The 15,079-nt window shown below is 44.0% G+C and overlaps 1 protein-coding gene across 3 annotated transcripts in view; it reads right to left on the minus strand.

The window, feature by feature from the left end:
- KDM1B (lysine demethylase 1B) overlaps positions 1 to 15,079 on the minus strand; it is a 53,626-nt gene that overhangs the window by 4,410 nt on the left and 34,137 nt on the right. For all 3 annotated transcript variants that reach the window (XM_080658094.1, XM_080658092.1, XM_080658093.1), the window contains 7 exons: positions 12,209 to 12,336; positions 11,060 to 11,191; positions 10,422 to 10,496; positions 7,580 to 7,696; positions 6,143 to 6,268; positions 5,126 to 5,248; positions 3,478 to 3,630 (listed from right to left, as the gene is read on the minus strand). In XM_080658094.1, the coding sequence (XP_080514220.1) occupies positions 3,478 to 3,630; positions 5,126 to 5,248; positions 6,143 to 6,268; positions 7,580 to 7,696; positions 10,422 to 10,496; positions 11,060 to 11,191; positions 12,209 to 12,336 (854 nt within the window). The remainder of the gene's footprint in view (positions 1 to 3,477; positions 3,631 to 5,125; positions 5,249 to 6,142; positions 6,269 to 7,579; positions 7,697 to 10,421; positions 10,497 to 11,059; positions 11,192 to 12,208; positions 12,337 to 15,079) is intronic.

Raw genomic sequence — 15,079 nt, forward strand, 5'->3', positions numbered from 1 at the left:
AAAAAAGGACTAACACCAGCTCATAGAGATTCAACTGTGATTTAGAGATGACTGAAGGGTGGGGAGGCAGGAAAAGAATTGGGCTAGGATTAGGGGCTTCTAGTCAAAATGGTGTAGGTAAATGTATCCTCCCACAACCACATCATAATTATTTGTAAATTACAGAACAATCATCATTAAGAACTGCCTGAAATCTAGCTGACCAGAATTCCTACAACAAACTATAGAAAAGAAGCCACATGGAGACTGGCAGGAGGGGAGGAAATGCAAATGGGTTGGTCCTGTAACCATGTGTGGCAGCTAAATATCGGGAAGGATATCTTGGCTTCGGAAGTAACTCCCCCCGCCCCCTCCCCAAGGAACAAGGGGTCCCAGCCCCACACCATGCTCCCCAGCCTGGGGTTCCAGTGCCAGGAAGAGAAGTCCCCATAACGTTTGGCGGTGAAAACCAGTGGGGATTGTGGCTGAGTGAGACAGAGGCTGCTGGAGTACCAGGCAGTTCCTCTTAAAGGGCTCATGCACAGACTTATTCATACTCATTTCCTCTGAGCTCCAGCAGCAGGGTAACAGCTTGAAAAGCACCAGACATAAAGGGAGGAACTGAATTGTTTGGCATTAGGGCGAGAACTGGAGGGGCATCTTTCTCCCCGACAGAAGTGCTGGCAGAGGCAATTGTTCCTTTTCTGAGCCCTCCCCCGAGAGCTAGCAGACAGGTGCCATATCTGAGTCTCCATCAACCTGGCTCACACTGTTGGCCCTGTCCTGGTGATTCCCTGAGACACTACCCCACCTAATTACAGGCCCACCCAAGCGGTTTCCAGTGGCTTTTCTATACAAACTGCTGTCTTGACTCATACTTCAGACTTTCCTAAAATTTCTCCAACAAGCAGCATCTGGCCTTGGTGTGCCCAGTACCTCTTGCTAAGTGGCCCCAGGCCCAGCACACTAGCAGCAGCCAGCCTTGGTTAGCAGCTTGACCTCACCTGGACACCTCCAAGCCCAGCAAGTAGCAGCAATTTTCTGATCACTTAGTATCTTATGCTGGGGGCCCCAAGCAGAATACAAGAGGCAGCTGACCTAGGCTTGCACCTCCAAGGAGGCCCCAGAGCCACTGCAACTGGTGGACAGCTTTAGACCATGTTGAAGCACCACCCAACCACATATGTAATACTTTCAAATAATAAAGGTAAGTTAAAAAAAAACACACACAATAACATGCAAAAGGTTAAAGACAAAAAGAATCTTAAAAGCAACAGGAGAAAAACAGTTACCTACAAGGGAGCACCCATAAGACTGTCAGCTGATTTGTGAACAGAAACTTTGCAGGCCAGAAGGGAGTGGCAAGAAATATGCAAAGTGATGAAAAGAAGGATCTACAACCAAGATGACTCTACCCAGCAAAGCTATCATTTAGAATCAAAGGACATATAAAGAGCTTTCCAGACAAGAAAAAGCTAAAGGAATTTACCACCACCAAACCAGTATTACATGAAATGTTCAAGGGTCTTCTTTCAAAAGAAGAAGAAAAAAGATTAAAAATATGAATAAAATGGCAATAAATACATATCTATCAACAACTGAATCTAAAAAACAAAAACAAGCAGAACAGAAAGAGACTCATAGTTACAGAGAACATTTTGATGGTTGCCAGATGGCAGAAGGGTTGGGAATGGCTGAAAAAGGTGAAGGGATTAAGAAGTACAAATTGGTAGTTACAGAATAGTCACGGGAATGTAAACTACAGCATGGGGAATATAGTCAATAATATTCTAATAACTGTGTATGGTATCAAATGGGTTTGAAATTTATCAGGATCATTTGGTAAGTTATGTAATGTCTAATCACTGGGATGTATACCTGAAACTAATATACACTGAGTGGCCAGATTATTATGATCTCTGAACGCATAATAACTTGGCCACTCAGTGTATATCCTATATAATAAAAGGCTAATATGAAATTGTCCCCTCGACCAGGAGTTCGACCAGCAGGCAGGCCATCCAACCACCCATGTCCCCTCCCCCTGGCCAGGCTGGCTGGACCCCACCCATGCACAAATTCATGCACCGGGCCTCTAGTATATATATATATATAGAGAGAGAGAGAGAGGCCCGGTGCATGAATTCGTGCATGGGTGGGGTGTGTGTGTGTGTGTGTGTGTGTGTGTGTGTATATATATATATATATATATATATATACATATACATACACACACATACATACTAGAGGCCTGGTGCGTGAAATTCGTGCGGGGGGGGGGGGGAAGGTGCGTCCCTCAGCCCAGCCTGCACCCTCTCCAATCTGGGACATCCTTCTCACAATCCAGGACTGCTGGCTCCCAACTGCTCACCTACCTGCCTTCCTGATTGCCCCTAACTGCTTCTGTCTGCCAGCCTGATCACCCCCTAACCCAGGGATGGGCAAACTTTTTGACTCGAGGGCCACAATGGGTTCTTAAACTGGACCGGAGGGCAGGAACAAAAGCATGGATGGAGTGTTTGTGTGAACTAATATAAATTCAAAGTAAAGGAGTGGAGGGGAGAGCAAGAGAACCCTCCGCTCTTTCGGCTCCGTGGGCCGGATAGAACAGCCGAACGGGCCGGATCCAGCCCGCGGGCCGTAGTTTGCCCACGGCTGCCCTAACCACTCCCCTGCCGGCCTGATTGATGCCTAACTGCTCCCCTGCCAGCCTGATTGCCCCTAACTGCCCTCCCCTGCCAGCCTGGTCCCCCCCCAACTGCCCTTTCCTGAAGGCCTGGTCACCCCCAACTTCCCTCCTCTGCCGGCTTGGTCACCCCAAATGCCCTTCCTTGCAGGTCTGGTCCCTCCCAACTGCCCTCCCTTTGCAGGCCATCTTGTGGTGGCCATCTTGTGTGTTGGAGTGACAGTCAATTTGCATATTACTCTTTTATTAGATAGGATATACACTGAGTGGCCAGATTATTATGTGTTCAGAGATCATAATAATCTGGCTACTCAGTGTATATTGTACGTCAACCATAATTGAAAAATAAAAAAATATTTAAAGTTAAAAAAAAGAAATAAGCTAGTGAAAAAAAGGGCTTATTATGACTGTAAGAATGGAATCAATGAACACCCTGGCTTGACAGTAAGCAACATTTACCTAGTCATATTACATAAACACTGACAGCAATTTCATTGTGAAATAACCACATTGTGAAGAGACTACATGGGCTAAATCTTTAACCTGACAGAAAGTCAGTAGATAATGTCTAACTTGTTAAATCAGAAGACAATATAAATATTTTAAAACATAAAGTAAATTCCAGAAGATATAACAGAAAGAGTTAAAAATTGCTCTGGGATTTTGAAGAGGATGTTGAGAGGACATCTGTTGTTTGTCATCATAAGACTTGACAGTATTTGACACAGGTTTTAAACTCTGGACATACATCACTTTAATTAAAAGAAAGTAATCAAAATAAAAGTAATTGGGTTCAGAATCATGATACACACCTCGCCAGCAAAGAAGATGGTTCCTTGTATTTCTTCAGCAATGATGTCGTAGGCTTCACCGCTCCCACCTGTCTTTACAAAACTGTATGCCATCTGGATCCAGGGGTCTGTGCTCCACCGAGTGACGAAATACTTTGTGGGATCTGGGACTTCCTGTGTTGATGTGAAGCAATCATAAAATGGGATCAAGAAGCGAGTTGGACAAGATGCAACACAAGCATAAACATACAGTCTTCCCTCCCATTAGAAGTTGAGCTCTTTGTAGCCATTCTGAAACAGCCATTCTCAGTATGTTCCTCTGACCCTGTTATGACTCTCCCCATATCTGTGCACTATTCTCTACCTCTTGCCCCAGCTCTGCAACCTACCCCCACTTGCATCTCTTCACTTTTCACTTTATCCTTCGGCCAAACACACATTCTCCCCCAACTACCTGGGGCCATCACCACTGGCTAAGGGTTTGGGCATTCCCTTCCCAGCACCTGGCCTGTGCTACAGAGATGGAAAGAAAGGGGTCTCTGGCCCAGAGTCGGAAAGGGAAGACTGGAGTTCTAGGATCTTAAGGTGAAATTCTCAACAGGCTCCTCCACAGACGGCTATCCAAGGATCTGTTTCACACTAAGTTTCAAATCATTTTGTAGGCTGACTTGTGACAAGCACCACCATCAAAAAGATTTATATAGAAACTATGTCCTTAGATCTGAATAACTAATCTGACAACAAATTTTTGGACAAAGACACACAGCTAGAGACTACTGTGAAATATAATCACATCGTGCATAAGTTAACACCCCTGGTGCCTCTCTCTAATTTATGTAACTTCTGAGTCATTTCACTTTTGACTTCTGTTCCTTTATATGAAAAAGATACAAGCCACACCATTTATAAATCTCCAGTTAGTAAGTTGGCAAATAAAAAGTATCCTGAGCTCATCTGAGAGAAGACGGAAAAGAGACTAGCTACACATGTGGGGTACAAGAAAATTTTGGACTATGTCCCTTTAAGGAAAGTTGTCGCCAAAGACTACTGGGGTTTGGGTAAATGCAGACTCTATGGGAAATCCTGAGCCTTTTACATCCTTAGGAAAGAAAGGGGGTGTGCATGATGTGAGGGAAAGGGAAGGAAGACAATAGTGTAAGAGGGATTGGGTACTGTTATGGGCTACATTTGTGTCTGCTAAAATCCATATGTTGAAGCCCTAATCCCCACTACTTTATAATGTGACTGTATTTGAGAAAGAGCCTTTAATGATGTAATGAGAAGTTAAAATGGGGTCGCTGGGGTGGGCCTTAATCCAGCATGACTAGTATTCTCTTAAGAACAGATCAGGACCCAGACAACACTGAGAGGCAGCCATGTGAGGTCACAGCAAGAAAGCAGCATCTGTCAGCCACAGAGAGAAGCCTCAAGGAAACCAAACCTGACGACACCTTGGTCTTGGACTTCTAGCTTCCAGAATGGTCAGAAAATAAACCTCCACTGTTTAAGCCACCCAGGCTGTGGTATTTTGTTATGGCAGCCCTAACACACTAATGCAGGAAAACTGATATTGGAAGAGAGAATAATAGGGCCCACTGCCTTGATTCCTTTCACTTGGTAGTGATGGCTTGCTCTGGCTCCACCGCCCTGGAGAGCAGGGGTCTCTGACCTGCTCCTTGAACAGCTCCCGGAGCGTGGCCATGCACTGCTGCAGCACCTGCTTGTCGTCCAGGTTCCTCAGGGAGGCCACCGCCTCCCCAGCAATCACTGACATCAACACGCTGTGTTTCTTCTGGACACACGAAAGGGAAAAGCAGTTTACACCTTTTGCTTTGGTAAAATGTTCAGTTCTAAAGAAATGACGTCGCTCTCACCAATTAAATTTCATTATTTCCTACTGTCCCCTATCCCTTCAATCACCAGTCTGTTTTCCTCACAAACACTCGTCATTCACCTATGCATTTTGTTACTGTTCCCTGCTGAAGAGACCCAAGAAGCAGTGTAAGTATCAAATTCAGGGTTCTCTTGGCTTTTCGTTATATGAACTTGTTTTAGAAGAAGTGTTACAAGGTTGTGTGGGAAAGGCTATGGATAAAATAATGGAAAGAACTTTCTCAAATGGTAAAGAAAGTTTGCCCTGGGCTCCCATGTGAAACCTTTTAAGATGTTTCTTGGAATGGAGACAGAAAACAAACAACTGGGATTCTTCTGCCTGACATCAGCACTACCATACCTTTCAAGTGGTGAGTATGCCCTCCCCTTTTTCTTTTTGTTCCCCACCAATCATATCTACTGGCACTGAGACCTGCCTTCACCCGGGCCAATCACATCTCACCCTTCACAGCACCACTGGGGGACCTGTGGGGAGTGCTCTTCAAGTACCACTCATTACTGTACTGTTGTGGCCTCTCCCTGAGGAGTTCCCCCATCAGCCTGAAATAACAGTTTCCACAAGTGACTAATTCATTTCCCAGGCAGTAACATTAGTACTTCGAGAAAAGATGGCAGATATTGGGGCTCCTATCCTACAGGAAAATGTCCCAGTCCAAGTATCCTCCCAGAATATGAACAAATACCCAGAGTGTCCACAATGTCATTAGTTTCTGAGCTTGATGTGTAAATAATTACCACAGCAAATTTTAAACTGTGATAAGGGAATTCAACCACACTTCACCAATAACTTTACCTGGGGATCCATGTCATAGAATACAGCAAAAAGCCCTCGCTTGCTGGCACTAGGAGGAACGTGCCCGAAAAAGTCCGCCCCTTGAACTTTACTGTCCCAAAATCGATAAGGAAATTGCAAGGCAATCTGGAAAGTGAGCAAGAGGAAGATGGCTAAGAGTTTCGTTAATCAAAAGTACAGCAATCTCTAAGAAGTAACCTATGGCTCGTAACTAACACTACGTTAAAAAAAACCTCACTACTCCCTTTCATTTTCCCACCTTTCTTCTTTCCATGAGCATCTGGCCTTTTATGTCCCTCACTGACAGCCTCTAGGCTAAACTAAAATGCAGAGCACCCGAGACATAGCCTTGAGGCTTATGTCCATAAGATACATTCTGACTCCTCATAGGTATAGGTCTGCAATACCTGCTGCAGCACTGGCAGATTCTACTGAAAGAGATTTTAAAGGCAGAGGGGAAAAAACATTCTCCTCATTGGGACTGATTAAGGGTGGGCAGATGTGGAAAGCAGAAAAAAATTTACTTATATACCAAGTTCAAATTAAGAATAACAAGATTCATCCTCCTGCGGTTAAAATTCACAGCTAGCTCTCCTTATTCTGCCTAATAAAAGAGTAATATGCAAATTGACTGTCACTCCAACACACAAGATGGCCGCCCCCATGTGGACACAAGATGGCTGCCACAAGATGGCCAGCAGGGGAGGGCAGTGGTGGGTGATCAGGCCAGCAGGGGAGGGACCAGGCCTGCAAGGGAGGGCAGCTGGGGGTGATCAGGCCTGCAGGGGAGGACAGCTGGGGGGGGAGACCCAGGCCTGCAGGGGGGAACCCAGGCCTGCAGGAGAGGGCAGTTGGGGGAGACCAGGCCAGCAGGGGAGAGCAGTTAGGGGTGACCGGGCTGGCAGGGGAGGGCAGTTGGGGAGGACCGGGCCTGCAGGGGAGGGCAGTTGGGGGAGGACCAGGCCTGCAGGGGAGGGCAGTTGGGGGCGACCAGGCCTGCAGGGAAGGGCAGTTAGGTGCAATCGGGCTGGCAGGGGAGCAGTTAGGCATCAATCAGGTTGGCAAGTGAGTGGTTAGGGGTTGATCAGGCTGGCAGGCAGAAGCGGTTAGGGGCAATCAGGCAGGCAGGCAGGCAGGCAGGCAGGCAGGCAGGCGAGCGGTTGGGGGCCAGCAGTCCTGGATTGTGAGAGGGATCCCAGATTGGAGAGGGTGCAGGCTGCGCTGAGGGACACAACCCCCCATGCACGAATTTCGTGCACCGGGCCTTAGTCTTTTCATAATGTCCTTTTATATTCTGCAGGAACAATTACTCAAATGAAAAGGAAAGCTTCAAATTTTACTTGGACACAAAAATTACCCACTACTTCTCAATATCAGAAGCGAAGGAACTCCTGTCATCTGACATTAATCTCTCTGGTTCTGGGGCTTAATAATCACCTTTTCAATGATGCCTGCGCCTAAGCTATTGATGGCCTTCATCTTCTTGTCTGACAGTGGCGGGTTAAACTGAAGGGCGCCTTTCTGCAGTAAGGCCAGTGGAACAGTGACTAATGCCTGTGGGGAATAATTAACAGTTAAAACGCAAGCAGCAACTGGACCTCGTACTACAACTCAGTGGGTGCACTTCCAGGGAAATTCAGAACATTCCTCTCTACTGCCAGGCATCAGATAGTCAATATTCCAGGTTGTTATACTCGTAAGACCAAGGGCTGCCATGTACACTCGCAGGTTGTTCACTGCACAAGGGCGCATGGCTGAGCAGACGTGGCACCCACACGGAGGAACGTGCAGAAAGGACTTGATGATTTACAATAACCCCAGGTTCAGAAGAGTCAACAGATCCCAACCCTGAAAAGCAGTGCTGTAAGAAGAAATGTACCTAATGTGGAGTGAGGAGAACTCGACTAGTGTATCATTCCTGACACTTTCTAATGTGTGGCCAAGCTAATACCTGCCCTCCTAACCTCAACAGATTGGGGTCATGCTTCAAACAAAAACCCTTACAATATACATTAATATGCTTCATAAATGATAAAGCACTCACAAACACTAGGAATTATTATAATCATGTAAAACCACATGAAATTTTTTTAAAAGAGGAAGCAATTTATTGCAGGGTCTGAAATGACTTACAGAAGTGAAGTAAAAGCCAGACTATACCTTCCAAATCATACAGGTGCATCTGTGTGAGCGAACCATTTCTTATTGAGAGCCTCAGCTACAAAGGAGTCTGGGAAACTGTGTCTGTGTGTGTGTGTGTGTGTGTGTGTGCGCGCGCGCGCGCACACGCAAGCGTGCGCTCACTTACTTTCCATCATCTACAGTGCAAGATAATAGGAGATGGGAGTGGAATGAAGCTGAATGCCAAGCACTATATCTACCATGGCCTTCATCAAAGATTTAGTGTATTTGGCTTGAACCCAAAACTCCATGATCACAGGAAATTCAGAGTTCTTCCTGGGATTTTGGATATATAAATAAAATTACAAGACTATAAGGTCTAGAGGCTTTCTTAACAAAAAAGCTTTCAAAAGCACAGAAACGTGGGTTAATAGGCACAAGATATGAACATACCCTGGTAATAAATAAAGCTAGATATCAGTAGAAGCAGCCTAGATTGAATTAGTTTGTCAAATGTTTTATCAGTGCGCCCTGTTGGGTGGGAAATCTTTCACTTATAAACTGGGGAAACTTCCAATTCAAACCATGTGATGTGTGCTGACAACCATAAATATTTTCTTTCAACCTTCAGAGCAGTCTTTGAAAGGCAGGCTGAAGCTATGCCCTAATATCCCTGGAGAGCCAGAACACAAAGAAAGACGAGCAACCGTGCCTGATCAGGGTCAGCAGAGGGGACCCAGCAGGGCAAATCTAACTAGCATGTTATCCTGGGTGCCAAAAGGCCAAGTTACGAAATACCAGAGGTTGAAGTATTTGCTGACTTGCAATTTTAAAGAAGAGGATTTTTTTTTTTTTTTTAAATTACCACTAGGAAGAACTTGAGAGATTAGCCTGATTCTCTCTGGGCTCACAGATAAGGACACTGTGGCCCAGGCGTGCTCCACTCTGGCTGCATGCTGTAATCACTTGGGGAGCATTACAAACACGACCAGACCATTTCAGTGAAAGTCCCTGCAGGGTGAGGTTTTGCAGCCTTTCTTTTTTTAAAAAAAAAACACAACAACACATATTTTTATTGATTTCAGAGAGGAAGGGAGAGATACAAACATCAATAATGAGAGAGAAGCATTGATTGGCTGCCCCCTACTGGGGATCGAACCCTGATCTCCTGATTCATAGGTGGATGCTCAACCACTGAACCACGCCAGCCGGCCATTGCAGCCTTTCTTTGAAGGCACCTTTCAGGTGATTCTAATGTGCAGCCATTAGTCCCAAGTCTATAGCACCACTACTAACTACCCAGCTAGGTAAAGGCAGAAATCATATGAGGACCCATCCCCTGGACTCAGACCTCGTCTTTCCATTTGACATGCAATCCTTTATTTGTATGTGACTATCAAGGACTGTGAGATACTTTTAGATCATTGAAAAGTATAAAACATAGCTAGATGATAGTTTATCAATTGTACTTTTTGGTAATCATTTCAGACATAACTAAATTTAAATACACTTATGAGTTTATTAGTCCCCCTCCACTCCAAGTAAGCACTTTGTTCTCTAACACTACAGAAACCTCTGTGATTTCACATATTACATTACAGCACTTTACACTGTCCACCTACATAAGTGGTTTACAAAGAATTCAAATAATATAAAAGTACAACTGTAGTTTCAAAATGAAAACACAGATCTTTCTTGATTTTGAAAAAATGGTTCCATGATAAAACAAAGAACAACAACAAAAAGCCCTACCAACCTGGAAAACACTGAATTAAAGTAAAATAGGTTTTTTTTGAATGCAGGACTTTTCAGAACCTTTAATAATGCTATTTAGCCCTAAAACTAAACTGTAGCAGACAATATTTTCCAAACTTATGTGGCCAAAGAATTTATTTTTCTTGTGCAATTTCCAGGACTAATGTACCCCAGAACCCACTTTAAGAAACACTAATCAGAATTCTATCTGCATGAATCTATACAGTGTTAGATTAGTTAAATCAGATTTGCATATCCACCACACAATTAAGTGGACATATAAAACTCTTCAGAAATCAAACAAGGCTCCAGACAGGTTGCCAAAGGCCAACTTCTTGGTAGAAAAGACATCTTTCCCTTACTGCCAAGCCCCTGAAACACCTAGAGAAATTCTAGCACTTACCTTTTGTGCTGTATACCCCGTCCCATCTGTCGTGGTAACTTGTACTTCATCTCCAGAATAATCAACCTTCTGTACCTGCTCAAGAAAAACAGAAAAGCATGATGGAACCACATGACCCAGGACCCTTCCAAGTTCTCATAGTATGCGAGTTTATGTCTCCAAGGCTATGGGAAATCATTTCCTGGCATTCAGAGATCAAAACAACAGTTACAGCCTATTTCAGGGAACTACCGCTCAGCCATTAAAATTCATAAACACTATGTCAAAATGTGGCAAACCTTTATAATGTAGTGTAATATTTGTCTTTATGATGACAACAATGTATAATACAAATGCACAGGGACAAAGATTTGAAGGGAACGCTTTAAAGTGAAAAAAAAACTGCTTTGGGTCAGGAATGTTGTAAGCAACTTGAACACTTTATTATTAATGAAAATGCACCTGCGCTACTATTGTTTCCAAACAGTAGCAACTACGCAACTGACATGGATGATACTAGGAGCGTATCACAGAAATACGTGGAGGCACCGGTTGACAGTCACAGCAAGTACCTGTCTCCTGTGTCATCCACATGCCCCAAACTTCACATCCTCCAAAACTAAGGCCAAACCAGAGCCTCCCAATGCTGTCATACTCACTGGAGATTTGAGCCGAATATCTAGTCCTTCAGCCAGTTTTTCAATGATGACGGAATAGCCAGGAGTGAGCAGAGTATGGTCACCAGCAAATTGGGCAAAGAACTCGTTGTGGTCCCAGGAGCGAGCAGACACCTGGGAAACAACAGGAGAGGTTGGGAACAGAAGAGGGGTTCCCACCTCCTCTTGAGGCTGCACCGAAGGGACAAGAAAGGACTCCAAGATGGGAAAAGCCACTTGAGATAGGAGGGCAGGGCTGTCGTGAATAGGGCAAAACATGATGGAGGGAGGGGACACACAGACCAACCCAGGTGAATCCCGCTGTTGGGGAAGGAAACTGCTCAACAATGCACAGGAAAGCTACAAAAGATAGACATGATTTGGGTGTGGGTACCACTCCTCAATAAAAATAAAATCAACAACCCCAGAAAAGGGGAATTCTATGAGAGTAAAACTGCATTTGATCAACTCTATATAAAAATATACCAATTATAGGTCTTCAACATGGAAACTCTACAGAGGTTGAAATGCAGCATGATTTTGGAAAACAGTGCTATTCCAATCCCCACAAAGAATCAAATGAACATGAAGAGGTCCCAAAGAGGACAATTTGGTCAGGGGCCATCCATGGAGCCACTATTCAAAATATAGAATATTTAACTATCAAAATCACAGTTAAATAAATTAGGCAAGTTTAAATTTATTTTAGCAAAATAAACAGACCATAACTGCAAGGATACTCTTTTTTGGTCTTTTGAGAGCAGTGTTTTCAGACCATGCAGGGTTCCACAGAAATGCCCCAGGGGCCTCACTGAACAGCAGGAGGAGGGGTGAATGCACAGGCTCTGGGCCCCTCCCCACTTCAGCCCAGCAGCCCCCCTGTATTAGGGTTACACATTGAGCTTCTCCACAGGCATTATTGGCAAAAAGTTTCTCTAGCTTTTTTAAAAAATAAATCATTTTTTTCCCCAAAACTACTGTGAGGTCATTAATATGTTCTGAAATCATGGTTTCCGAACTTTTTAAAAGAAAATTTATCTTTATTGTTGCAGCAAAACCACTGTTTCCTGTTTATCCAAAGCAGCCCAGGTTCGATTTTGAGATGATACAAAACAAGCATTCCGAGGCATGCTTTGGGAAAGACAGCCCCACCTGATGGAGGTTGCTGCCACAGGCATATTCCAGGTTGCTGAGGTGGAACTGAAGCACCTGCTCTTCCAGTTCGCTGAAGTGGATGCCGGATTCCTTGATGAAAGCTTTGTAGATCTCCTCGATCTTCTCTGAAATGGGGGTGGGCCAAAGCAGAGAAAGCAGCTTCAGCAGTGTTCTCTAATGCCTTATCTTTTGCTCTCAACCTCCTTCAACCCACAAAACCCAAAACTTCGGAAGCCCTTTCCTGAGCCAACGCAGGGAAAGGACATCTGGATGAGGTTGGCTTCTCTCGGGAAGTAAAAGCGTATCTTAACCGGGAACAAAGCTATGTAGGTTCTGTATCCCCAACCACGTTTCATTTCTGCTTAGCTGAGAAGCTGTTTCTTCTTTTGCTCAAGATACAGAAAAGCACCCCCTGAGCATGGCAGGACAGACACTCAGAGAGGATTCCCACTCCTTCCTGGTCGCACTGCCATCACCTTCAAATCAAGTTTTTACAACATCTCGCCTCAACTGGAGGATCTGTGATGCACTGGCCATTGGCTTTGTCCTCTCCCCAATAAGAATACTCCACAATGAACTGCCATCACATCAGCCCTCTGCCCCAGCACCTTTAATTACTGGTTCTCGTTGCCTGTGTAATAAATCTAAAACCCACAGCCAGACCGTGCCAGCACGTTTTTAGCCTTTCCAAACACGGCAACACCACCTGCCCACTCACAGGCTCTGCTACAGAATCACTTCCCGGCCCTGCGGGGCCTTGGACTGCACCCCTCACCACAGCCCCCCTTCCCCGCCCCACTCCCAGGCCAGCGGCACGGACTCTACACGCCTCAGAAATCGCGTCTTGTTATCTAACTCCAGCACTTAACTATCCCACTCAACTGGAACTTTCAACTACACACACATAGCACTGCGAAACCATTCCAATGACCATCTTAGACTCTTTTCTGGGGGGTGGGAGAGACTCAGGACTGACAAATTTTAAGAACCTTAGGCCAGGTCACTTCTTCATAACCTTCCTGGGAAGATGACCATCCATCGCACAGACTGCAGACACACTGCTTCTATACAGCACTGTGAACTTGCTTGACTAGCAACAGAACGGAGTGTCAGTCGACTTTTTTGTTTTCTAGACAACTCAAGATTCTCATTTAAAATTTCCATTCTCCCACTAGACTGTGATATGGGCATGCCACAGCACCTCTGGATTTGCGTCAGGCTGTTGGCCCTAGACCACCGGGTGTTTTGTTTTTCTGGTTTGTTTTTAATCACTTTCGGAACCATCTTATAGCAATCCCATTTCTGCACCCTGTTGTTCCTATTTTCCTTAGGTGTTGTAGAGGCCAAGAACCAAGATTGTTGGAACAATATATAAAATTAAGTATAAATAGGTTGAGAAAAGTCTAAAAGCAATTTTTATGTAAATACTATCTAAAAGCTTTAGTCATATGCTTTGTGAAATTAACTAACTTCTTAATATTTATATATATATATTTTTTCCAGCTAAGTGCTAATAAAGTAAGATCTGAGATAGCTGAGATGCTGCTAGCAGGATATAACTAACCTTATGTAGAGATGTGTGCATTATTAAAGCTTTTCAAAAAATATAAGATAAAACAACTACTTACACAGTAAGTATTGCTGGCCCTCCCTTATTTTAAGTAAGGCCAAGACAAAGCTATATTATTTCGTTTTTATTTGGTGACACTGAAAGAAGTCTAAAGAAAATGCCATCCAGCGAACACCACACATGTGAAAACCAGAACCAAATTCTGAGAACTCCCTGAAAGTCAGCCTCATAACTATCCTCAACTCCAGAAAATTCAACCACTCACCTCTTGGTCTGGACACTACGGCATATAATGAAATGACCCCTGTTGATCCCAGTAAGTTTCTGGAAACATTCTGTTATGGTTTGTCTATCAACACTCACCCAGGTGATCACAGTGCGGGTCAGTCTCAGGGGGTGGGGAGGGCGGCTAAACAACAGGAGACAGCCTGTCCCTGCTGCTGAGAAGTTACCCCAAACAGAGACCGATACCAGAATGAGTAACTAAAAATCCTCACCAAGAAACATATAGCTGAAGCAAATTAACAGCCTAAATGCTTTCAACAATAAAGAATTTAAATAAAATAAAATAAAATAAAATAAAAAGCAAAAAAACAAATCCTAAAAACTGAGTTCAAATGTTCATACTTTAAGAAACTCAGAATTGCTTCCAAAAACGACACGTGCATTCACTAGGTCATAAAACTGTAGGTTAAGTAAATATCAACTTCAGAAGCAATACAGTAAAATCTCAGCTAGTACCTTCATGGAAATGAGTCATGATACACAGTCAAGTTTCCTAAAGAATTGTGATTAATACTGTCTATTTAGGGCCAAAGCCCAAAGAGTTTGAAGTAGTCCAACTGGTGTGGCTCAGTGGTTGAGTGTCGACCCATGAACAAGGAGGTCACAGTTCGATTCCCAGTCACAGCACATGCCTGGGTTGCAGGCTTGATCCCCAGCAGGGGACGGCGGGAGGCAGCTGGTCAATGATTCTCATCACTGATGTTTCTATGTCTCTCCCCTTTCCCTTCCTCTCTCTGAAATCAATAAAAACTTATTTTTTTAAAGAATTTGGAAATTATTAAATTACAATACACATTCTTGCATCCTTAAACAATATACTTAACCTTAACCTACTGCCCCGCAAAAGGAAAAGAAATCCTGGCGTACAGAAACTCTTACCTAGAAAAGACATTATGTGGTGACTCTTTATTCACATAGGGCTTACCACACTTTGCTTAAAGGGAAGCACCTCTGGGAAATTGAAAATTAAACATATCATTTTTTTAAAACACCAGCTTTTGTGTAAAGTAAGA

Source organism: Plecotus auritus (genome assembly GCF_963455305.1).
Source record: "Plecotus auritus genome assembly, chromosome: 2".
NCBI classification, from domain to species: Eukaryota; Metazoa; Chordata; class Mammalia; order Chiroptera; family Vespertilionidae; genus Plecotus; species Plecotus auritus.